General features: G+C 44.5%; 1 protein-coding gene across 12 annotated transcripts in view; it reads left to right on the plus strand.

Annotated features, from left to right (window-relative positions):
- The window catches only part of Mast4 (microtubule associated serine/threonine kinase family member 4), a 579,791-nt gene that overhangs the window by 415,803 nt on the left and 138,090 nt on the right, over positions 1-25,898 (plus strand). For 3 of the 12 annotated variants that reach the window (XM_041663604.1, XM_041663605.1, XM_041663606.1), the window contains exon 1: positions 424-810. The exons of the other annotated variants lie outside the window; for them this stretch is intronic. In XM_041663604.1, coding sequence (XP_041519538.1) covers positions 719-810 — 92 coding nt within the window. In that variant the 5' untranslated portion in view covers positions 424-718. Of the gene's footprint in view, positions 1-423; positions 811-25,898 lie in introns of those variants that run through there. 12 annotated transcript variants of the gene reach the window in all.

The raw sequence follows: 25,898 nt of genomic DNA on the forward strand, positions 1-25,898 counted from the left end.
GGGCCGCTCTGTTTCCCCTGGAGGCCCAGCTGGGGACTGTGCCAGAGCCAGGCCACCTTCCTTCCAGCTGGACCCTACATAAAGGTGTCAGATTCAAGTCCTCCGATAGGCCAATCTTCTAAAAGTGCGTTCAAGTTTCTATGGTGTTGGTTGTTTTTTTTTTTTCCTCCCAGAAGGGGAGGGCAAGAGGAGCTTTTGCTGTACAAATTCTTTTCCTTGTATGTAGACGCCAAAAGGAAGCTTCGCACTGGGCATGTTCGGATGTGAATGGGTTTGCTGATAAGCAACAGCCTCCCGGAACCATAGACTTAAAATAGTCCTCCCACCACCTCCCCCCAGGAGCTGCAAATGGTATCTGCCAAACAGATGACAAAGTACCTTGGACTGAATCACACCGAGACAGCATTTTGAGCAGAACGCAGGCTAAACTCTTGTAATTACTGTTTATAGCTGGCCGGGGCTTCCTAAGAGAGGGCAAACACAAGAGGAAATAAGTTTCCTGAACCTTTCAGATGGCTGTGCACTAATTAAAGGCCAGCCCGGGACGGGTAATTCTCAGACAGGCACCGAGTTGTTCCTGAGACCACAGTTCACCGCACGTTTTTTTCTCTGGAGGGAGCTAATAGATAATTGGGACATTTTTCCCCCTTTATTTTTCCTCCCATCTCCGTTTTGAACTCATGGCCTTGAACTCACAGTGAATTGAAGAAAGAAAGCTATGGATATGTCTGACCCCAATTTCTGGACTGTGCTCTCAAACTTTACTCTGCCTCATTTGAGGAGTGGGAACAGACTTCGGCGCACACAAAGGTAAAAAACGCGGGATCTTCCTCTGGAGTAGGGAAGGCTTTCTCTACCAGAGGCTGGGGGCTGCCGGGTCCTCACCGCACCTGGCAGTTTGTTTGTTGGTGACAGTTTGAAAAGTTTGTACCTTCTTGGGGGAGGGGGAGAATGTCTCTGTTTCCTCTCCTCTGCGGGGCTTCCTGGGGTTTGGTGAGCGCTCTGCTCAGAATTCTTTTGCAGTGTGGATAATCAGACATTGCCTTGCAATGGGGCGCTTTGTCTCTGTCCATTTATCTACTTGTATTTTTATCATTTCATTCACCCACACCTGGCCCTACTGGCATTCCATATAGAGAACCTCCTTGAGGCTCCCCTACGTCAGATATTCCATCCATCGATTTATAAGATGCAAATCTGTGTTGCAGAGATGACCCAGTGATCCTATTTCTCACTGACTGCTTTTAAAGAAGATCTGTACAACTTTAGCATTTTGACTTTTTATTGTTTTGCTGACATTTATTACTCAGATAGGGCTGGTCTTTCATTTGTACTATATATTTGACAGAACGGCTGTAGGTGGGGTAGAGTTGGTTGGGAGTCGAGATGGGACTCCCTCTGCAAGTGAAAGGGAGGTCAGAGTGTGTTTGCAGACGGCTGGAGTGAGGTTATGATTTAAAGGAGGCATGTCTCATCCCCATTTCCAGTAGCGTTGATGTTCTTTTAGAGGGTTACACCCCCGCCATTGTGTAAATACAGATTCTTTTTGAAAATCAAAATTTAGTTTGGCATATACGTGCGAACATGCTTGACACGGTCCAGTCAAATAAACAGGATGCCGACTATCAGATTTGGAACTTTGCAATCTCTATTCTCTGTTCTTTAGAGAAATACAAGAAAATAGCTTTTTTGGTGGAGCAATACCTGTAGCTATGGATAGTGTTAATGCAGATATAAAGTGCTTCCAAAAGTTAGTCATGTTTCTTTTTGAATTTTTTTAGTTTTTCAAGACAGAGTTTCTCTGTAGCTTTGGAGCCTGTCCTGGCACTAGCTCTTGTAGACCAGGCTGGCCTCGAACTCACAGAGATCCGCCTGCCTCTGCCTCCCGAGTGCTGGGATTAAAGGCGTGCGCCACCACCGCCCGGCTCTTTTTGTATTTTTAAGGTATTTTTTTTTTAGCTTAGAGTACATACACACACATGTACATATAAACATCCACAAATCATATACATGCTGATATCTGTGTGTGTGTGCAAGAGAGAGAGAGAGAGAGAGAGAGAGAGAGATCTGGAAGATTTTAAGATCATATTAATGTAACTTGAACAATGCTGACATCCCTAAATCCCATTGGATTCTTCAGCTGTTTTGCTTGTTTTATGATATACCTGGGCTCTTTCACTGTGTCCTCCATGCCCCCAAATTTTCAACATAACAAGTAAAGTTGAGGAGAAATACAGAATCTCTGTGAATGGGCCATTGTGTCTCGCCATGCTAAACGCCAAGGTTCTCACCTGTTCTGTTTGGTTAGAGCATTTTGTTTCCCGGGAGGGCAGTCCTGACTGTGCCACAGTTCCGCCCTCACCTGGAGCCAGATAAAGAGGCCCTGCCATTGTACCTGTGTGTCTGGTCCTGAAAAGCAGGTGGAACCTTTTTCCCTCGTCCCTGCCCACCTGTTGATGGTCCCATGGAAAGAGTCTGCTGTGTGAGGAATTCTCAGGCTGGACAGACCTGTGTCTTAGGACAGTATCTGGTCTAGCCTGCTCACTCCAATTAAGTCTGATGTAACCTGGGCCAGGAGAGTTGGGGAGAGCCGTTTTCACTCTCCAAGTCATGGACGTATGTCTTCAGTTCAGGAAAACAGAAAGATGGGTTCTGTTCTTCCTTTCTTGCAGTCTGGTGTTTGCAAATGTGCCCCGCAGACCACCTCAGCAGCCACCCATCTACTTACTGTCTATCAACAGGATAGCCTTGCTTTGTACTTACTGATCTAGCGTCCCTGATCCAGAATGCTTAGAAACAATGTATTTTTGATTTCAGGTATTCTTGGAGTTCGGAATATGTGTATAGATGTCACTGGTGGAACGTCTCTAATTAGAAACAACTCTAAAACCCAAAACGTAGGAACGTACTCAGTTTGTGATTTTCTGGCCGTTTGGACTTTGAGTTCTCAGATAAGGGAGCTCAGCTTGTCTGTAGACACGGAAGGTTGAAAGGGCAGAGACCCTCCTGTGGTGTGTGTGGCTGCGCAGGTCAGCTGTGTCTTTCCCCAAGCATGTGGGAAATGTGTGCATATTCTGTGACCTTCCCTTTCTGGGATGTCTCTTAATGGCTCTAGATCCTGATTTTTCCAAGTCTCTCTCTCTCTACCTGGGAAGTCTGTCCTTTCCAAAGGATCTCTTTATTCCAAAGTGTGCTGTCTTTTCTACTGGGCTACTGTCCTGTCTGCACACTAGCTGACTTGTGTGATAGATGCTACTTTTTCTGGTTCACATCGAACTTTGTTATTACCTGTTAGGAAATACCAACTTCTAGGAGTGAAATTTAGCTCTAAGCCTGTCAGTGAGCGTCATAGAACTCATTGGGATAGGAACGATGTACCACTTAAATAGAAGATCGGATGCTTCTTCATTCACACCTTAAAAACCTGAGCTATGGCAGATGCTGTCACCATGCAGGCCACGGGTTTGCTTTGTCGCAGTTGTCCTGCTGATCCAGCCTGGCACAACCTTGTTCATTTCTCCGTTCACACAGACTCGGCGTCCTGCCTGGCCTGAAACTCCCGGAGTTCCCGGGGAAAGGGGCACACAGATTGACTTTCACACATAGATATTTAGGATGGCACCGAAATCCTTGTACACCAAATGTAGTACAGCCATAGGAGGCATGGGTTGTCTGAGTATATGCAGACTAAGGACCAGAGTCCTCTGGAAATGGTTTTCGTGTAGCTGTCTGTCCATACACCTTCCTTCTTTCCCCTACTTCCTCAAACCATCTCAATACCACTGTTCTGTTGCATGAGAGACACAGATCTGAACTTCATAGACAGGCTCTTCCCAGCTTCTCTGCTGAGAATGGAGTAAGTGCTGAATGTGACTTTAACTTCATTGATCTGTAGATATGCCTGCCATCCGTTGGGAATCTCTGACAATGGAAAGGAGCTGTGGGCATCCACGTCAGCACCTGTTAGAGTGCATTTTGTTTTCCCATTGGATTAAAAACTTGGCAAAGAGGAGGTCAAGTGTCCTGCAGCCATGTCTCCTCTGGGTCACATGCTTCTGGGTTTCCTGGTTGGTCTTTGCTTGTCCTGAAATGCTCTAGAGGGCCTGGAGACGCTTGATTTTCTTTCTTTCTTTCTTTCTTTCTTTCTTTCTTCTTTCCTTCCTTTCTCCCACTCCTCTATTTCTCTCTCTCTCTCTCTCTCTCTCTCTCTCTCTCTCTCATTTGTTATTGTTTTTGCATTTTATTTGAGTCAGGGTTTCTCTGTGTAACAGTTCTGGCTGTCCTAGCACTCCCTTTGTAGACCAGGCTGGCCTTGAACTCATGGAGATCCATCTGTCTCTGCCTCCCAAGTGCTGGGATTCAAGGTCTGTGCCACCACTGGCGATTTTTAACTGTCAGTTTCCCTAAATCTGGCATGTTGTCATTGGCTTAGGTGTTTTTCTCCAAACCCTAATGACAGTCTCTCCCCGGCCAAATCAAGAAAACCTTTCTCCAGGCCAACACACAGTCTAGTTCACTCTAAATCACGTCAAGCAAATCTTCCAAATATATTTTCTGAGGATTCCAACTTGTAAGAACCAAAGAATAAAAGAAGTTTTCTTGCTATTGTTTTGTTTTCCCCCATTTTCTAAGTTTGCATTACTTAGGGTTCTTCTGAGCAGCAGGCACATGCAAGGATTTTTTAACTGTCATAATTGTCAAAATAGATTGAATCTTTGTGAACACTGCCCCTTCCCTTCAGGAACATCTGTAGGATTTGGGGTTTTTCTGTTTGTTTTGGTCAAGCATATATGAGAACGATGGAAAACGGACTTTCATTTTGCCCTGACATCCACGGTAAACTTGCACTCACCTCTCTGGTTGGAAGTCCAGGTGAGTCGACAGGTGTTGAGCACCTACTGCGTATCTGGGTGTGTGGCTCACGAGAGCTCAGCGCATGCTGTCTATGAAACATGCAAAGAACATCCTTATAAACTAAGGCACAGTAAGTCGCAGACACACTGGGACAAACGTGAGACTTGGATCCAGGGAGCCGGGAGAGGAGGTTCTGAAAGATAAGCTGATATTTCGCGGCTAGGAGAGGGCCCTCTCAGAGTGGGCAGAAATGCTGTTAACAAAGGCTTAGTGACTGTGGTGATGCAGAAACCAAGGAAGACTCATAGCTGAGTCTTGTTGGAGCAGAAAGAACCAGAACGTGAATGGATGTTGCCGGAGCTACACTGAAAAGGCAAAGGATGAGGAGGGCGGATCTGAACTTAGTACACTTGAGTTTAACCCTGGACCCCGTGGTGCTGGGCAACTGCATGCTCCTGAACTTGGGTTACTCCATCTTTGAAATAGGAAGAAGTAGCTTCCTTATTGGGTTATGTGTGTGAGTGTCATTACTGTTTCCTTCCGTCCCTAGCAGGGTCTGCTCTGCTGCCCTCTCCTCTCAGCTCCAGCTTGGCTAATGAGCCTTTCATTTTCCTAATGCAATTACTGGTGAATGAAAACTCCAAGTAAATCATAGCTGTTGACATCACCACTGTCATGCCAGCCTGGGGATGAGTAGTCAGTGATGTGGCCGAGGAGAGCTGAGGGAGTGTAGAATCCAGTGGAGGAAGGGGGATGTCTGGAGGTTCTGCAGCACTCTGCTCAGTAAGCCTCTGTGTTTAGCCTCGCTGAAACGTTCTTTTCTAAGTTTAAAACAAAGAGAAGTGAAAGATACCATGAGAGTCCGTGAGCCGTTGGCTCTGAGGGGGCAAATGAGGGTTCCATGATGGCTCTGGCAAGTGTTTCTGGCTTGAGAGCCACGTGGGTGGCATTCTGGAACCACCAAACCTGTGACAGTGGGGGATGGGAGAAGAGAAGGAGAACCTATACTTAGGGTTGCTATCCCATGGACAGTGGAAAACACATTTGGGGGATTTTGATTGTGTTCTAAGGACCACAGAGAATTTGTTCCTGCCTCCAATTCTGGCTGAGGCAAGGGGTGCGTTAGTGGGTAAGACAGGCACTGTGCCTCACCGTCACCAGTAAACAGATAGCTAAAAAAGCCATTGCCAAATTGAGGTCAGTGTTCCAACAGCTGTAAGCAAGAACTTAGAGAGAGAGAGAGAGAGAGAGAGAGAGAGAGAGAGACAGACAGACACAGAGACACTAACCTTGTGGGCGTGGAGTGGGGGCTGCTTTAAAAGCTTTGGCCAGAGAAGGTCTTTTGGAAAGGTAATGTTTAAAGGGAGACAGAAGGCTGTGGGAAACATCTGGGGGCAACTGTCTGGGAACATCAAAGGCTCTGAAGCAGGACAAAACGAAAGTCCCCAGACAGGAGGTTGAAATTTAGGTATAGGGAGGGCGTTGACCTGGAAATCATCATTCATACCCCGGGAGGTGTAAATTAACATAATCTGAGGGAGGAACAGAGCCTCATTGAGGGCCTGAGCAGAAATGAGGCTGGGGACAGAGGAGATGACTTTCAAGGGGGAAATATCCCCTGAGGATGAAGGGTGTCTGCATGTGTGTTATCCATGGCACGTGGGGTCCTCAGTACCCACAGCATCAGCAGCTGTCCCATGATGCTCAGAGCAGACATTTGACAAGCAGGAATGGGATAAAGCCAGGAAATGCAGACGGGGTGGTGACCACTTTCTGTGGGCAGCTAGATCCATTGGTCATACATCATCATAGCACGTCTTAGACGTCCAGGCAGCCCAGCAGCCTTCTTGAATCACTTCCCCTGACTCACTGTTGCTCCCTCCATGGCTGCCTCATCCCCAGAACTGGCAGTGACAGAAGTTTCCTTTTTTCTCTTCTCCCTGAAAGCTCAGGTTCCTCCCACAGCCTGTGAGTCTCCTCTTCCTGCCCCTGCTGACAGCTGGGGTTTCTCTTGAAAGCCTTGAGTCAACTGGGTCTGGTGGCCTCCTCAAGAGGATGAGGCAGGGGGATTGCTGCAAGTGTGAGGCGGGCTTGGTCTGTGTGGTGTCCCCAAATCCCCTCACTCTCTGGTAGCTCCCTGCTGAGCCCTGGCACTAGCCCCCCCCCCCCCCAGCAGCTGATTCCACAGGTGGCTGAAACCTGGCCCCTTGTGTAGCTCCTCCTTGCCTCTCCACGCCTGACCTGCAGGCTAGGCCCCTCCCTGAGTCCCTGGGCCTATTTCCCTCCCACTCCTTGCCTTGCCCAGGCCTGTTTCATAACAGCTTCCTTTCATCCCTAGGTCTTCCTGTTCTCCACTCTACCTTGCTATTGCTGCAGGCCTCGCCCTGCCATTCTCTCATCCACAGTGAGTTCCCACTTGGCTAATGTGCCCTGGAGCTGTCGTGTAGCCCACACCCTGCCCAACCTTTTCGATGAACACCCCAGCCAGGAAAGAGAGGGCGCCTCTCCAAGACCTTGGCATTTATGGTTCTTAATACCCTGTGCTGAGGGTTTAGGCTTCCTCATAGAACAGGGCGTTTTTTACTGACTCTGAGCTTCCCCTTAAAGTCGACCAGATCCTAGCAACCAGGAGACAAAGGCAGGTGGATCTCTATGGGCTCAAGGCTAGTCTGGCTTAGAACAGGAACTCCCAGGTTGTCTGGGGGAGTCCTGGAATGGTCAGGTGAGGAGAGAGGGAGGCCAAGAGTGGGAGAGGAGCACCATTGGAGAGGGATGTGGAAAAGTGGACGAAGGAGGTTTCCAAAGAAACTTCTTGAAAACAAACCATGAGAATGTGAAGGTGTACTTTGAGGAGAGGTGTGAAGTCTCATCCTGTAACTGAATAGCACTGGATACTGTGTTTGGGCTTCTCTGTCTGGCTGTTTTATGCCTCAGGAGCCTGTGATAGGGAGGTAGTATATTCCTATATTAATACAGGCAGGTCAAAAGTGGGGATCAAGTGTGTTAATCTTTTATGATTTTGCTTTATTTTCTTTACAAACCCATCTTGGTATCAGGAGTTTGAATAGTATCTTTAAAGCAGGGGAGTCATAACTTTGAGATAGAGACTAAAATGTTGATAGATATTGGCATCAAGAAATCCCGAGTCCCTGTGTGAGGATATCCATAGAGAAAAAGGCCTGGTGTTGCGCTGGTGCTGTATAACTCTGGGTAGTCGTCATCTTTGTATTGGTTAGAAGAGAAGTGGCTCATCTCTTAGGAAGATTCGGATTGGGAGTTTCTGAACTCCCTAGCGTGGTCCTGGGCACACCCAGCTCTAGTGTGAGCATGCATGGTCCTGTGCACACCCAGCTCTAGTGTGAACATGCACAAAGCTATTCTAACATGACCTAGCTTCCCCGGATGACATCCAGTCATTGGAATATGACATCATGATAACTGAATAATCTCTTTGAAAGGTAAGTAGAAGAGCCAAGATATTTAAGAACGGGCCCGGGGCTACCAGGATGAGAGTAGAATGGGGTGCATAGCCCCACCTGTTAAACCGCCACTCTCTGTCAGCAGAAACTGGCTATATATTAACATGTGGTTTTCATGGTACATGGGTACATTTTGTAACTAGAGAAATTTCTAAATAAAAGTTCCCACGGGCTGTGAATATTTGTAGTTCAGGTACTTTCTGTTTTCTTTCTTCTTTATCTGCCTGAAAAGTAGGGACAGTCCATCAAGAACTTGCTGTAAATTCTAAAAATGTTGACCTTAATCCTTGTTATAGAATAGGAGGACCTGAGGGAGTTTTAGCTAGACTTAATGGCTATTGGGCATGCTTATTAGAGAAGGTAATTACACTGATGTCAAACTCAACAGTCATAAATAAAAGAAGAACGTAGAGCAGACTTTAGGCTTTGATCAGCCTTGACGGATTTCTAGCAGTAGGCAGGGTTAATGTTTATCTCCTTTCTGAAGTACCCCATTTTTTGCTTTATCTTAGAACCCTTGGGGATTTCTCCATCCTGGGCCTGTTTTGGTCTTCAGTTTTTTAGTGGCTGTGGTTTTGTTAGTGTAGTATCTTAACCACTGTGATGTCAGGTAAAACGCACATCTCAACATAAGAGCCCAACCTCCTCAGAGCTGAGCACCAGTTCCCCACAACTCTGCAGTTCCTAACCTGACGCAGATGTTTATATTGCAAGCGTCTTTTGGAATAATGAAGTAGATTCCAGGCAAATCACGGGGGTGGGGACACTCACCTGATGGATCACATGGCTGAAGCCGCCTGTGGTCATGGGACTCGAGGGAGGAAAACTGAGCTCAGCAGGCCCATTTTTCACTGTGAGTACTGTAGAAGCTTGTTCGGCCCTGCTTCATTCAGCCTAATTTTAAATGTTACAGCACAGGTTGATGTCTCAGAATTGACTGTGTCGCCCCCCTTTAGACTCACAAAGATAGGATAGAATATTTTCTTATTTGCCAAACACAAATAGACTAAATTTTTGTAACTGTACTTCTTGCTTTATATCTGTTTTGTTATATGTAATGTTATTATGTTAAAGTTAGAACCTTTTTATTTAGACAGAAAAGGGGAGATGATGTGGGATTGTCCTCTGTATGCTGTGAATATGTTTTATTACCACTGGTTAATAAAGAAACTGCTTTGACCTATGGCAGCAAAAAAAAAAAAAAAAAGAGTCACTCTTGGAGGATTACCTACCCACCACTGACTTCCTTGGCTTTTAAATCTGAAGGAAGTCACTGTACCTAAACCTTACATAAAAACATGTATGCCCCATTCACATTCAACGTGTGTTTCTTGTAGAATACACTATGCTGGATATCTCTGTACATTGGAAATTACAGTTATTAAATGTTTGATTTTATAGATTCATGGCTAGGGAGAGTATGTTTGTCGTGGGAAAAGCTACCAACTGAGGAAAACTCTCTAGGAAATGCCAAATGAACCCTTTGTATTGTAGAACAATAGCCATTAAGTGGCTATTATGTAATGTTGTTTCCTAAGTCTGAGTTTGATGGCTTGTTGATCTTGGACCTTGAGAAAGAATTCCTGTAAAAGTATTACTTTGACTTGGCTAAATTCTAGACTTTTGATGCAAAAACCCAAAGGATCTTCCAAATAGGTTCCCTAGACCAAACACCAGGCACCTGAGTTAATGATAGACGGAGTCGATTTGATGTTTGCATGGGGATCCATTATCCATTCACCTCCCTTCACCCTAATGCCCAGCCACATAAACAGGTAACTCATTCACCCCAAGCGAGCTTTGCTGTACTTCTCTGGAGGGCAGGCAGGTGGCCAGTCACCTGCAAGTCACCTGCCTTGGCATCTTGAACAAATGGTTGTGCATTTACATTTCCTGTCTATGGTAGTTCCCTGAATGGGGAGAGAGCTCATTGTCTCCCATTGCCAGAGTGGCAGATGGGCATGGGGGGAAGTTCAGGCTGCTTTGGGTGGACGTTTGCATGGCAGATTCTGTGGGAGAAACTGGTGTGCTTATGAATCATAATGCTCCGTGTGTTTTGGGGGCTCTGTGTCCGGGGTTAGATGTTTAGGTCACGACTTTAGTAAGCACCGGCTGCCACATTTTTGGTGTGTACCATTACTCCTCAGTAGATGGAAGTTGGGCAAATTAGCCTTAGAAATCAAGACTTTTAAGCTCAGAAAACAATGTTGCTTTTCTTTTTTAAAATTTTGATTAATTTAGTATTTCGTTAATTAGTTTAGTATGTGTGTATGCATGGGCATGTGTGTGTGTTTCTGAGTGGACATAGCAGAAGACAACTTTCGAGAGTCCCTTCTCTCCTTCCAATATGTGGGTCCCAGGGACTGATCTCAGATCTACAATGCTTTTTTTTTTTTTTTTTTTTTTTTTTAACCTACTAAGCCATCTCTCCAGCCCAGTGGCACCTCCTTAAGAATTCAGGCCTAGATTGGAGACCTGCTCCCTTTAGCCCATTTCTTAGATCTGATCACATTGATGCCAACTCCTACCAAGCAGGCTTTCTGGTTTTTTGACATTGTGAAGATTGTGTATCACTTAATCCCTTCCTACAGGAGCTCCCTATGAGCAGTCTGGGGAGTTCTTCCCTGTTGAGAAATCCCCTTAAATATTAGTCTCCCATCCTGCATCACGCTTGGGGTAAACTGTGGGTTACAATACAGGTATTTAACTTGTTACCCATTCGTGTGATACCATAATTTTATGACATTCCTAGGCTCTAAGCACATTTGTGGAATGGGACCGAGGCTGGGAATCCATGAGGGAAAAGGGACTCTTGGCGCCGAGAGACAGTCAGAGGTATTGAATCTAAGCCAGAGTAAATATATGTGCCCTTTACACTTTCTTTCAGTTAGCAGAAATCACTTCTAAACACTTGCTCTGGCATTAAGGAAGCTCGTCATGACCTATTGTTTGGAGAGGTTGGAGTTCTGCAGTAAGCCAGTTCTTTAGTTCCCATGTGAGTGGCATACGCAGCCAGAAGCTGGAGAGACAGCCTGCGTTTGCAAACCTTCCGTTCTTATAGGTGTGTCCAGCAGGCAGTGGCTTGTAGCTGTTCCTTCAGCCACTTAACAGGTTTGGTTTCAAATCTATTTAATAGAGAAATATGGTTGGAGGGTATTCATGGCCCAGCATGAATGGACTTCGATGGGAAGTCCCAGGTGTGTATGCATTTTAAATGCTACGTTAACGTCGTTAGACTAAAGTGCTTTTGGATTTGCTGTTGCTTTGTTCTGTCTGTCTGCTCGTCACAGATGAGGATTGAAAGATGCACTAGGACTTAGATCAAGGAGGGCGGGAACCCCAGTCCCGAGGCTAGGTAACTCCTTTTGCTGCCTTACAAGCTCTAAACAGAAGCCAAGTGTTTGTAAACCGGGTCAGAAGACAGGGAAGCCAAGCTCGGGAGGAGTTACCTCGGAAACCTGGGAAGTTAATTACAGTTAAAAATACTTAGAAGGGGTGACTTATGAGTCATACATCTCTGTGTGACCCTTTTACTGCTCTGGGAGGTTGCAGATGAGCCTGAATAACCCTCTGAAACCTGATAACCTAATAACCTAATTGCACTGTTTGACTTCTGTGGACGGACGAGGCCCAGGGCTTGCCACATTGCCACAGTTTTTTGTCTCTGTCCCCAGAACTTACGCAGTGCCTTTTTACATGACTAGGGTTGTGCTAACTCTCTGGGACTCAAAGATGGTATATGCCACACTCCTTTTAATTAAGTAGCCCAGTTCAGTGGGGTTACAAAGAAATGTAGACAAATAATTATAGTGGTGTACAATGACCAGCAGCCTCGGCTAAGGGGGAGGGGCAGGAAGAGTATCTGCCTAGGGCGGCTGAGGAAAGGCACTACATCCTCACATGGTGCTGCAGAGGTGTCAGTGTCATAGCAACGATACAGATGACAAGTGGAGACTCAGAGAAGTGATGCAGTGGTTCCCACCTCTCACCAGTGTTAAGTGGTGAGTACTGGTGGGAGCTTGGTCACCCCAATTCCCATGGAAGTGGGCTGTGGCAGTGGTCTAATTCGTGAAAGTCATGTTGGTAAAGCAAGGCCACGGTGTGTGAATTTTACGGAACAAGCAGCCGCTTGGTGATTTGGGAGATATTTGTGGCTCAGAGAGCTCCGATAATTTTGAACTTTGCTCTAGAAATGCCACCTGCTGTCTGAGGGGAGGGAGGGAAAAACAGAAGTAGGGTTTACTTTGTTTTAAAATTGCCACCTGCTGCTTCTCCTTCCCATTAGTGGAAATTGTATATGTACGCTTTAGCAATTTCCCCGTCTTAACGCATCACGGCTTATAATGGTGTTTGAGTGGGCTTGTGCATTTCCAGGGAGGCCTCACTGAGGATGTGGCTCTGAACAGCTGCTGTTTTACAGCCTTTTCAGGGAGGAACTCCCCCACTGCACCCAGCCTTAGTTTCCCGAGTTTCCCTCTGTTATAAAGGCCTGTGCATTCACATGAGCGTGGGTGTTCTGAACATTTCTGAAATCCCTGCCAGTGGGATGGTGCATGTAGTTCGTGGCCTAGAACAGAAAAAAGTTCTTGCATCTTATTTGGCAGTGCCAGGAGAATACCAGGAAAAAAGAAGATAATATGCTAAGCTAATTTCTTAAGAGGGCCATGGTTGATGATACTTAGTTTAATACTTTTCCTCTGAGAAAATCACTTTACTGAGAGATCGAAGAAGTAACTGCTTTGAAATGTATAAAACAACTTTATCAGAATAAACTATAAATAGTTTACAGCATACAGAAGACAGAAGTACTGTGTCCAAAATTCTCTAAACCATCAGAGCCCCTTCTCTCGGATTTGAGCCCTTATGAAGGAAGTACTGCCCCTTTCTAAAGACAGTAGGAGATCAGTCTCCCTTTGGGGGTACTGTTTAACTGCTAAAGGTGTTTTTGTGACTACTAACCTAAGTCCAAGACCGCTTCAGATGTCTTCACATAGGAGGTAGTGGTAGAGCTAACTTACTGTAGAGAAAGTTCAGACAGCAGTGTGTTTCATTTTGTCATCATGTTTATTAATATAGATAGTTTATAGATGGCCAAGTTCCCTTTGTAGATACTGTGTTAACTAAGTTCTAACAGTTAACAGTCACTAATTCCAAAAGGAATATACAGAATATTTCTGTTCCTTTAACAAGCTTCAGATATTTTAATGGTCTGATCATATTAATATAGGATCAGGATATTTTGTTTTGCCCCTGTACCCTTTTTGTTTCAACGAAGATCTTTATTAAACTTAGAGTTGCTCAGCCTTGTGCTGTGGCTCATGCCTAGAATCCCAGCACTCAAGGCTAAAGCAGAAAAATTGAAAGACTGTGACTAGCCTGGGCTACCTAGTGAGTTCCAGGACCCTGTCTCTGAAACAGTAACAACAACAACAATAGTTTCTCCCAAAGGTCCTTTCCTCCTGTTTCCAGGTTGCATCCACAGTACCCTGCTACATTTATCATCATTTTAAACTTAATTGTTATGGGAAAATAACAACATCTGATTGTTATTGCATGGTTGATAATGTCAAATGAAGTAGCAGGAAGATGCACAAGAGTGAGATGTTTGAAAGAAAAGTGTAATCATGGATTTGTGTGGTTCATATTAATATTTAATAGCCCCTCTGATGCTAGCATAGATGAAGTTACTAGAAACCTATAGATAACTAGTTTGGCAAGTAGAAAATGGTTAAAAATAATTTGGGGTTGTTATTTGGGGTGGAAACAGGACCAGAAAGGAGAAATTTTACTTAGACTATGTGCGTGTGCAGGGCTGGGGGTTTGGAGCATGGATTGTGGGTATTGGTAAGTTCTGAAAGCATGGAATCTGTGTAGAAAGAAGAGTGAACAAACATGCATCTTACGAAGGATGGACTTTGAAGGGCCATATTTGCTTTGTAAACAACCAAGGCTTTCCAATGTTTTACTGTATTTAAAGTTCAGGGAAGTTTGTGTAGCACTGAAGTGTTAACTTGACAAGAATGAGGAAGATAAAATCACCCTAAGGAGAAAAATTACCCCCAAAGCCAATGCTCGGATAAAAGCAGATTTAAAACCGTGCAGGTTTTGTTTTTCTCTGTGACTATTTGCATAAATGATTTCATATATCATAAATGAGTATCTTTTTCTACCGCCTGTTTTATTATCTGCCTCCCCCTTTTGAGATTCTTTCTAAATACCTACATTTACAACGGTTCAATTTATAGAAAATTTAAGAAATAGCTGTGAAAGACTTTGGGAACCAGGCTTGGTGGTCACTGATGTAATCCCAGCTCACTGGGAGGCTAAGGCTTGAGGATTACAAGTTCAGTGCCTGCATGGGCTATAGAGTGAGTTCAAGATCAACTGGATGGACTTAGTGAGGCCTTAGGTCCAACTAAAAAGTCAAAATATGGCTGGGGTATTGCTTCACGGCAGATTATTGCCTCGGCATATGCAAAATCCTGGGTTCAATCACAGGTTCTGAGAAACCAAACCAAAACAAAATGGTATCAAGGAAAAGAAAGGGGGGGCAGTCCTGGGTATGTCTACAGCCTCTGTCTTGGTACCCAGCTGTGTTGCGGGTAGCTGTCATGCAGCTGTATAAGGTCTCACATCTTAGGTCGTACTCTCTTCTTCTTGCCCTTTGGTCTCGAGAAGCGCCCATTTTCATAAGATTACTAATGCTGGCTCCAGTTCCATCTGCCGCCTCCCCACAGGCTTAAATGTTAAATTTCAAGATCTCAACTTTATCCTTTATGCATGTGAGCAGGCTTGCCAGGTGGCAGGCCAATTAATATACTTTTGTAAGTTGCAGAAATGTTTCTTCTTCATAGGGGAACAATGAATCCATCTGCTACACCTCTTTCTTTTCCCCTCTTCCTTGGTGGGAAAAAAATCATTTAATTTTCAGAAATAAACTATGCAACTGTAATTGATATTTTTTGTTTGTTTGCTTTAAAAGGACTATAGTTTTAATCATGGAAACCTCTTTTGAACTGTTTCTTCCATGCTATGTTTTAAAATTTATAGACAGACATATAAGTTCAGATAGGCAATTACTTTTTTTTTAAGCTGAGTGTATTGCATTTTATGTTAAAAATGAGCCAGCCAAGAACATAGAGTTGACACCCTCCCATATTGTAAGATGAGAAAACTAATGTTTAGCCACCAAAGCAAGTGACAGAGATGGACTTGAACCTTGCTGGCAGGTTTCAGGTAGCACATCCATGGTGAAAACCGAATCTTTAATCCCTCAAGGAGTGAAGGAAAAGGGGGAGGAACAGGTTAAGGTTCACTCATAGATGTCGTCCATTTTGTTTTCCCTCGAGCTCCAGGCACTAACCTCTGCCTGTGGAGCTCACAGTTTCTTTTGGCTCAGGAGTAGGAGTTCCGAGCAGTGGGTAATGCTTGCTTCTTTGCTTGTCTGCCTTTCCTCCCATCGGTCACGGAGTCCAAAGACCAAATGCCATATTCTTTCTTAACACATCTGTATGGTTCAATCCACGGGACAGGTAAAGATCAGTGGGTAAAGTTCACAAAATTTGAGAGTGTTAAAACTCCAAGGAGCTGACCACATTTTAAGTTTGCCATCATCTGCACAGGTTGACAAAGAATTTGATGCCTTTCCCCTAGAATGTAAGAGCGTAGTAATGAATATTCCAGAAACTTGGGAGGAAGTTTTGCCTGTCACCCCACCCCTCTGTATTTTTTTCTGTATTTCTTTTCTCTTTTTACATTTACTTGGGGTGTGTGTGTGCACGTGTGTGCTTGCATGCCCACAGGCCCGTGTGGCATGAGGCAGAGGTGTGGAGGTCAGGGACAGCTGCCAGGGGTCAGTTTGCTCCTTCTACCTTGTGGGCTCTGGTGATTGGACTCAGGTTGTCAGGTGCGACTGCAAGCACCTTTGCCTGCCGAGCCATCTGACCACAACACACATCGGCACTTTTTTTGTTTGTTTGTTTGTTTTCATTTTTTTGAGACAGGGTTTCCCTGTGTAACAGCCATAGCTGTTGTCCTGGAACTAGCTCTGTAGACCAGGCTGGCCTCAAACTCACAGAGCTCTGCTTGCCTCTGCCTCCTGAGCGCTGGGTTTAAAGGCGTATGTGACCACTGGCCATCAGCACTTTTTGTGTCCTTTCTTTTTCCATAACAGGTGGGCTCTGCTCAGGTGGTGTTACCTGGAATGGATTTTGAGTTGGCGTCCTTGTCACCCTACAGGCAACCCTTTTTCGTCTGGAGTCAGCTAAAGAGGCCTTGATTTTAGAGTAGAAAACCTTGAGAACTTGGGTTTGGACAGACCTCTGTTGGAACCTGACTCCATGTTGTCTTAGGCACATGACCATGGCAGGTCACCTCACCTCTGAGGAAAACAACATTTTCTGGACCTTAGACAAAACAGATTGTGAAGCCTCTAGGCAGGAGCAGGCAAGCTCCAACTTGCATGCCTGATGCGGTTTGTAGATTATGTTTATTAAAATGCAGATTCAGCCATTTGCTTAGGGTTGCCTGTGGCTGCTTCGGCTACAGAGCAGAAACACTTAGTGTGGACCTTTTCTGAAACCTTAGCACACTGCTCGCCTAGGACATATCTCACAGATTTACGCCCTCAGTAGACAAATGTTTCCTCCTCTTCCCATCGCCTGTCATGAGTTCCATCCTCTGTAGCAAGTTCCATTCTATTTAGCCACTCAGTTCAGAAGAAAGGAAGCTGAGGCAGGGCCTTCCCCAGGACCTCCCCCCAGAACACCATGACCTTTCTAGAATAGAGCTGGATGGAGCCTGAGCCACTACACAAGACAGAAGTGGAAGAGCATGCAGCTCCATGTCTCCCCTACACTGCTAATAGCATGCCATGACTTGAACTGGCTGCCATGCTTGCTATAGAGTGGAGCTTTTGCTAATCCATGTGTAAGTGCCAGCAGGTAGTGTAGATTGCAATGTACCCGTGTTAGTTGAGATTATTTCTCTTTGTAGACGACTAAATGTATCTAATTTCTCTTCCTTCAAAGGCTTTTAAGCCTACCCCACCTAAAAACTGAAATTTTCTCATCTGTGAACACATTATAGTCTTTAGAAATTACAAAGACTGTCTTTCACAAAAGACTTTGAGCAGTGTAACGACGGAGCTCCTGAAGCGACCGAGACAAGTAATAGAGTTCTCAAAGGAACAATAAGGGCTTTTCCTGTGCTTGTTTTGTTTTGCCTTTTAAGCACAGTGAACTCAGAATTCCTCAACAGATTTAATTAGGGACACCCTCGTGTCTAGTAGAAAACTCAGGCTGGGAATAGAGCGTGGTGGAATGTGCTGGAAGAGAGTTGTGATTGATCACTGCCTCCCCCATGAAGCCCAGGAAAGATGAGGGGCTCTGGAGCTGCTGAGGCTGTTGTGATCGCAATACGCTTTTTTTCTGTGTTTTTTATTTTTTAGCTTTGGAGTAGCTGGTGAGATGGCTCAGTGCTTGACATAATAGCCCAATAACCTGAGCTCAATCCCCAGAACCCACATAAAGGTGGTAAAAGGAAGCTGTCTTCAGGGGTTGTTCTCCAGTCTCCGTATGCATGCATGGCACATGCACCCTACACCTGTCTGTCTGTCTCTCTCTGTCTCTGTCTCCGTCTCTCTCTCTCTCTCTCTCTCTCTCTCTCTCTCTCTCACACACACACACACACACACACACACACAATAGTTTTGTCTTTAAGGATTTGGAGGGCATTGAGGAGGTGTAGCTCCCTAGACAGCCAGTGTAGACTGCTTGTTGAGATCCAGGCCAGTCAGAGAACCTGTCTCAAACCACACAAAAGGTGGACTGCACCTGAATAATGACACCCGAGGTCTTCTGGCCTTCATATGCACGTGTACCCTCACCTGTGAGTGCAAACACACACGCACCAATCATGGGATGATGGATTTTCAGAAACAGAACATGTCGTGTGCCGTGAGCACATGCCACCAAGCACTTGTGGAGGTCAGAGGACAATTTATAGCCGGGCTTTATGGAACACAACTCTAATCCCAGCACTCAGGAGGTAGACGTAGGTGGGCTTCTCTGAGTTTAAGACCACATTGGTCTACATAGTAAGTTCCAGGCCATCTAGAGTCACATAGTGAGACCTCTATCAAAACAGAACAAAAACAAAAAAGAAAGAGGAAAAAAGAAGAAAAGTGAGAATGATTTGTGAGATTTGGTTCTCTTCTTCCACCCTGTGGGTCCCAGGGATCCAACTGGTCATCTTGCTTGGAAGTGAGTGCCTTTGCCCTCTGAGCCATCACAATGATTTTTGCTCAATCTTTTAACATGAACTTGTGCCTTCAAATACTGTGAAGATGTGATAAGATCATGACCTTAAAATCTGTCGAGTCTCTGCCACCCACCGCGTTCACTGCCTTCTTCCAGTGTATTCCAGTATCTCTGTGCTTCTGGGAGATCAGCTCCCTGTTCGCATCTACCCCAGTGCCTTTCCGTACCACATATGTTGATCTGAATTTTCATCTGAGCATGCGTGTCTCGAGGTGCCTGTCGTCATTGTGCCAGCCAAGAGCCTGGCACATAATAGACACTTAATAAAGCTTTATTGACTGAAAGCACGCCTGGGTGAACATACTCAGGCACATCGCCTTTTCTGGCTTTTGGGCTGTTTCCTTAGGATAAATTCCCAGAATAGAGATTTCTAGGCCAGAGTGACGCGAACATGTTTATGAATCTTAATACATAGCGCCAAGGAGTTTTTATGTCTACTTGAGGTGCTTCCAAGTTTGTGATTCTCATCCTGCAGTGATGCACTATTGCTAGGTTGGCAGTCTGGTGTCCCATATTTTCTCAAGTGAAAAGTGACAGTAGGTCTGTCGTCGCCAAATTCAAGTCTGGAATGAACACTGCATATGCTTTAAGATGAAGCCCTTCTATAAAATGTAAATTCCTCCTGTAGAATTTAAGGCATAGAGGGAAGTGGTTAGCCAAGGCAAGGGATTGGATAAAAGATATTGTCTTAGAGACCCCCCCCCACGGAATTTCGCTACTGCTCTGAACGATTCTCAGACTGCAATCAATATTTGAATGATGCAATTGCGTATGTATTTTTAATTTTCTTTTCTCTCTTAACACATTTAATGTTCAAATATGAAACATTACTAAATGCAAATTGCTGTTAATGCCCACTCCAACGTCTGCTTTTTATCAAAGTTTGGAACTGTTTGTCTAATGTATAATGCATTTCTATCTTCAATTGATCTGATTTGTGTGTGTGAAATAAGATTGAGCCTCCATGCTGAGACCTTGGGAAACACTTAGCTTTTTCTTTTTCTTTTGGAGGGGGAGGGGGAGTTGATAGTTTCGCTTCCCTCATCTCTTAGTATGTGGCAGCCTCATAAATTACTCACAATGAATAGCCATAGCCATCTCTTGGTGCAAGTGTGTTATTGAGAAATACAGTTATTCAGATGACTGAAGTCGCCGTGTAGTGTTGGTGGGATCTAAGCGGACCAGAGCGGAGCACTATTGCGCTAAAACTATGCACTGGAGGTTTAAGATCATGTTGGATAAAGAGGCTCAACAAATATTCTGAAGAATTACAACATATAATTGCTCTAAGTTATATATTCTCTGCCAGCTGCTTGAATCCAGTCTCAAGGTTAAAATTTAAATTCCTGGTGAGAAAGCCATATAAAGGAGTTAGCAAATGCTTGCTAGACTTGGCTGTAGCTTTCCGGTAATTCTTTTTCTCCTTTTGGAAAACTCAACACTGTGGGCCATAACCTGGCTAAGTATGTCTGGGAGACTCTTTGAGAAGCCAGACAGTAACATGCTAACACATGCCTACACTCTGGGCATCCCAATCTGTCACCTGTGAGAATTCTGCAAGCTATGGAATCAGTTTTTCTGTCTCTGTCCCTCGAGGACATGACAGACCTCAGTGGCGGCTGGAGAATCAATATGAAGACGCATATCCATGAATCCTGAGCGTTCTGTCACCTCAGCATGGCCAAGTGCTTCTTCTCAGTATGTACTGCAAGGGAAAGAGAGGGATCATGGGACAGGAATGGATGCTCCGAACCCAGCCTTCTAATAACGCATCTGAGAGACTGGGTTATTTACAAATGTATGGGAGTATAGGAGACTGCTGGGTAGCGGGAAGCTGCTTCGTGTTCCGCCCTCATCCCGGTTTACTTTTCTAGTCACTGCCTAGCTTGATGTGGAACGCGTTCTCCTCTTCCTACAGCTGAGCTCCAGAATGGCTCCCATCTTTTAAAACAGAAACCCCAAACTTATTAAATAACGCCCTCCTCCACTCCCTCTCAGCACCTACCTTTTCTGCACCCATTGGGTACGTCGGGTGGAATCATTCAGTATTTGTCTTTGGGTGGCTGGCAGTTTTTTTTACATTGCCATCAAGGTTCGTTCATGCTGTAGCATGTGTGTCAGCGCGCCTGTTAAAGATTGCATAATAATTCGTTGCACGAGTATTTGCCCCAGTTTGGTGACTTAGCACCCCTGCACGGGTAGTTGGGTTCATTCCACCTTTGACTATGATGAACAGTGTACTTCAGTGAACATGAGTCTGCAAATAGCTGTACAGGATTCTGTTTTCAGTGTCTTGGGGTGTGCACCCAGTAGATGATTGCTGGAGAATAGGAAGATTCTGTTTGTGACTTTTGAAGAACCTCTGTGCTATTTTGAATCACAGCCATCTTGCACTTCCACCAATGGTACAGGAGAGTTCCCGTCTCTCCAAATCACCACCAGCATCTATTGTTTATTTTTTATTTCTTTTTTTTAAATGGTAGCCATTACTGAGTGTATAATTCATTCAAGAGTTTTAGTTTTCATATGAACGTGTTGTCTTTCTTAGTTCCCTGTGGCAAATGAAAAAGAGTTTTGAGTACATTTTCTAGAAAGGATTGTAGAATCTTAAAATACTACTCAGTGACATTCCTTTACTATTTTAAGATTGTCGGGAGTAATTCTCTTTGATGGAAAATAAGTGAACTGGGTTTCTGTTTCTCAGATTTTAATTCCGTGGTGCATGTGTCCTTACCACAGCTTGTTTGGAGAGCCTTGAAAGAAGGTGGGTTCCTGTTGCGTGTGTGTGTGTGTGTGTGTGTGTGTGTGTGTATGAGAGAGAGAGAGAGAGATAGAGAGAGAGAGAGAGAGAGAGAGCGCAAATAGAAAAGAAACAGGCATCCATGAATCCTTAGATTGAGACTGAATGTGAGACCTGTGTCCTCCCATTTTATATTCCTCTCTAGTGCTGGTCTAAAAGCATGCACAAGCACTGCCTGGCCTCTATGGCTAACTAGTGTGGCTGCTGGGATTAAAGGTGTGTGCAACCACTGCCGGCCTGTATGGCTGATTAGTGTAGCTGCTTTGTACTGATCTTCTGGCAAGCTTTATTTATTAAAACACAAATAATATACCACTATCGTAAGTGGATATTATTTTCCATGTATGTACAGCAGCCATAGCATATGAAAACATGCATGATTTATCTTGGTGACAAGAACATACTGCTCCCAACACAGGGGGCTTAATAAGCATTTGTAAGTGGAGGAAATGTCATGATTCAGTTAGTTTCATTTTGGTTTATAACAGTAGAGTTTTTAATGTGTTTACTTTTTTATATTTGTTTTCATTCAAGCAGCCCAAGTTCATGGGCTCAGTGTATCTACTAGTGTGCCTCTGTCCAAGGCTATAAACTCCAGACTAGAAATAGCTGGATTCAAAGCTTCTTGGTGATACTGGGTATTTTGAGGTTCTAGCAGAAAAAGCTTGGTGTAGATGGCCTCTGGGGTGTCCAGACACTAGCCCTGTGAGCTGGCAGAGGAAAGGGCTGCTGTGCCAGCCAAGGAACCTGAGACTCATCTGACCTGGAAGTGAGCAGTCAGAAAATCACAGCCTTGTTATTTGCACCTATTACGTGGGTTGGAAGAAACACACGAGTAGTGGAGGCAGCAGTGACCCTGATCAGATGACTTTGGAGGAACCCAAAGGCTGGGGATTGTGGGACTGTGTGTGCCATAATTTATATCTTTGAATTCATCAAAGGAGCCTGTATCTCTCAATATCTTCCTATGTGTTTGTTAGAACCACAGGCTTTTCATGTTTGTTATAAGCCCACAGTGGAGTGGAGCTTTGTAAATACCATGTACTATACTAACCTCCTTTCCAAGAGACGTAGAAAACTTGAGTACAGACCAGTAATGACAAAGCACTTTTGGTTGTCATTCAAAGCAAGGTCTAGCTCTGTAGCTCAGGCTAGACTCAAACTCCAGATCCCCCTACCTCCACTTCACCAGCGCCGAAATTATAGGTATGCACCACCAAAGCCAGTGCTGCTGTTAGTCTCACAGTAGGCGTCTTTCTCAGAATTCGTAAGTATTTGAATGATCAAGATCCAAGTATGTTTGAAAAAAGCAAGTAGCATACAACACGAGGCTAAGCATTTCAGACAGGAAAGGCGTGGTCTTCTCAGTATCCGCTTCCCAGCTTTGCGTTTTGGAGATGGAAAAATAAGAGAAATGGGAAAGTTACAAATATGTATGAATGACGTACAATATTCTTACTACAAGAGCATCTCATGTTCCTTTCTTCAGGAGTGGAGCGTGCATTTGACTGTGCAGCCACCCAGGTTAGCCCGATATGCCACCTGATAGGGCAGGAGAGTATTGCCGTACTCTCTGCGCATGTGCTTGTAGAAGGTGCATTAAACAGAATGCTTTTGTAAACACAGAGTTTTCAGGTTAAAAGGCCCTCTACAAAGTTAGATGGGAGGCTTGAAGCACAGAGTGAAAGCCGCTTTTCTTCTCGCAGCTCCTCCCAGGGATCGATATCTTCTATTGACTCCTCTTTTGCTTTCCTACAGTTTTCTATCATGGTCGTTCATGTTGCTCATCACGAAACAGAATAATTGTACATCATATTCCCTTCGGTAAAATTTTCCCTGCTGTCATACTCGAGACCACGAAATTCTATCAAAGGAGCGAGAAAACCAATCCTTTATGTTTAGTGACTGGAGGGCAACGCAGAGGAGATGCCAAGGACCCCCTGCCTCCTTGGCTCTCTGTCACCTTCTTTCTCTTTTAATCATGATGCATTTGCATGTGACATTCTCTGGGGGGAAAAACCTGGATTTAATAACCTGGCCAGTTATCTTTATTTGTGGACATCTAACTATATCATGATAACTATAGTCTGTCTTACTTTTAATGTTTTTTTAACAGAAGATTATTAAAAGTTACCTTCATCAGAAAGCCGTGTCTATGGAATTATTGTAAGTTAGCAGAGTGGTTGCTAAAAGCTCTATATGGATTTTGCTGTGTACATTTTTAATGACACGGTTTAGATAATTAGCATAGAAAAGAGCAGTTTTTCACCTTAATGCTGTACTAAAATAGATGACTTACCTGCCACTTACATTTATTTGTATTGCGGAACTTGGTGAAATACATAGTAGTTAATAAGTCTACAAAGTAAACTATGTCCGTGTTGACCACTAGTTCATCCAGATGCGCTTTGTCGTCTTCAGAGTCCCAGCTGTGCTGTGGAAGCCAAGTGGACTTGATCTGTACCAAAATCCCTGTTTGTGCCCACAGGTGCGTGCAATCTTGGAGTGTCTATAAAGCCTAGGGATGGATAATAGTACCATACTATATGAGTGTAGAAAGATATCATTTAGTGATGAGGTCTGAGACATGACCCCCTGGTCCTTGAAAGCATATCAAAGATGTAAGAGCATCCTTTGGGCTTTATTTCAGTAATCCTGAGTAGAAACTTCCCTTGCCATAATGAACAGTAGGCTTACAATCTGGAAGAGTGATGAGCCCTTTGCTCAGAGGTTTCCAATCTATAAACAGGTTATAGGTTGCCCGTGAAAAGAAAGCTTGAGAGAAGAGGTGTTGGGCATCTTGTTTCCTTTAAGCAATTCAGAAGAAAATATCTTCCCTCTAAGTTTAAGAAAAATATGTCTATAGCAGGAGAGATCTCTCTGGGAGAAGGAGGTTCAGAGTGTGGGACTGAGTGTGCTTGGCTCTCTGTCTTCAGTGTTAATTTGTCACCAATTGAGTTATCTCACTTGAACACCTTCTAGGTGCTAGGCATTTTGCTATGGAGAGCTTGAGGAGACAGATGCCTTCTAAGTCCATGAAAGTGGAGAGCTTCCTGACAAACGTATTAAGAGTGGCATAGGTACAAAGGAGACAAGGACACACACACACACACACACACAGAGAGAGAGAGAGAGAGAGAGAGAGAGAGAGAGAGAGAGGCATGCTTGCAGGCAGACAGACATAGATGCACACAGAGAAACACACACACAAACAATATTCTTACTCTTGCCAGCTCTGCCATGGTGGGGTAGTGTAGAGGTCTCTGAGAGCATCCAAGAGGAACATAACTCCAGAGTGGGCTATCTACTCTGTTGGTGTCAGCAAAGCCAGTGAAAGATGGGAGAGGATATTGCAGGCAAATAGAACATGAAGCTGTGTGAGGATGCTTTGGCTTATAAGGTGAGATTCTAGCAGAATGGTAAAAGATGGCCTGCAGTGTGTTTCGAGAGCAAGGGAACCACCTGAGAGTTTATCCTGGGTATCAGTAAGACACACAGAAAGGTTCCTGGCAGAAAGGATGACTCGAGTTGGGCAATGGAGAGTCCCAGGTAAAGTATACATCACACCCTTCTGAGCAGACAATGGATGAGGTCATGGGCAGAATGGTGGCCTTAGAAGCAAAGGCAGATGTCTAGGAAGTCAAATCCCTAGGACTAGGTGACTAATTGGATGAGTTAAGTGAGGCAGAACCACAATGACAATGCAAGCAACAGGCTACTGCTCAAGCCTGTAACCAAACAGAGACCAGGGAAGCAGGACAGGTTGGGTGAAGGTGGTAACTCAGTTTGAGAGTCATTGAGCTGAAGGTTTTGCTGACAACCGAGTTGGAGATGTTGGCTATGTGGGTCCAGGTGGACTATAGCAGAGAGTTCCAGGTTGGGACTTGAGTCATCCTCATAAAGGTGAATGAGGTAATTAGTGTTGACTGTTCCTTCTCCAGGAGCTGCCTAGACCTAGAACTGGTCCTAATCTTTCTAGCCGTGTTTGATTCCCGAAGTGGAGATGGGAATGGGAGACTACTTTTCCCCCGTTTAAGTAGTCTGTTCTGGGAGGGGCAGCAGCCATAGACATAGAGCTATATAGTTATGCTCCCATAGGCGTGTGTGTTTTGTTTGTTTTGTTTGCCACACTATGTGGGATTTAAATAGCTTTTCTCATAGGAGGATATGGTAAGGAACTTATTTGTTTGTTTGCTCTCTCTGTCATAGAACTCTCTACGTAGGCCAGGCTGGTCTTGAACACTCACAGTGATCTGGCTGCCTCTACCTTACAAGTGCTGGAATTAAAGGCATGCACCACCACATCTGGCTCACAACTGAAATTTAATTTAATACTCACATTTTCCTTGGCATTAGTTAGGAGCATTTGAGGAAACTCTTAGTCCCTCACATTAAGTCTGTCAGAAATATGAGGTCAAGGTAGAGAATGTTAGGGATTGAAGACAC

Source organism: Microtus oregoni, unplaced genomic scaffold (genome assembly GCF_018167655.1).
Source record: "Microtus oregoni isolate MIOR12 unplaced genomic scaffold, Mior012 000014F_ref0000157, whole genome shotgun sequence".
Taxonomy (NCBI): domain Eukaryota; kingdom Metazoa; phylum Chordata; class Mammalia; order Rodentia; family Cricetidae; genus Microtus; species Microtus oregoni.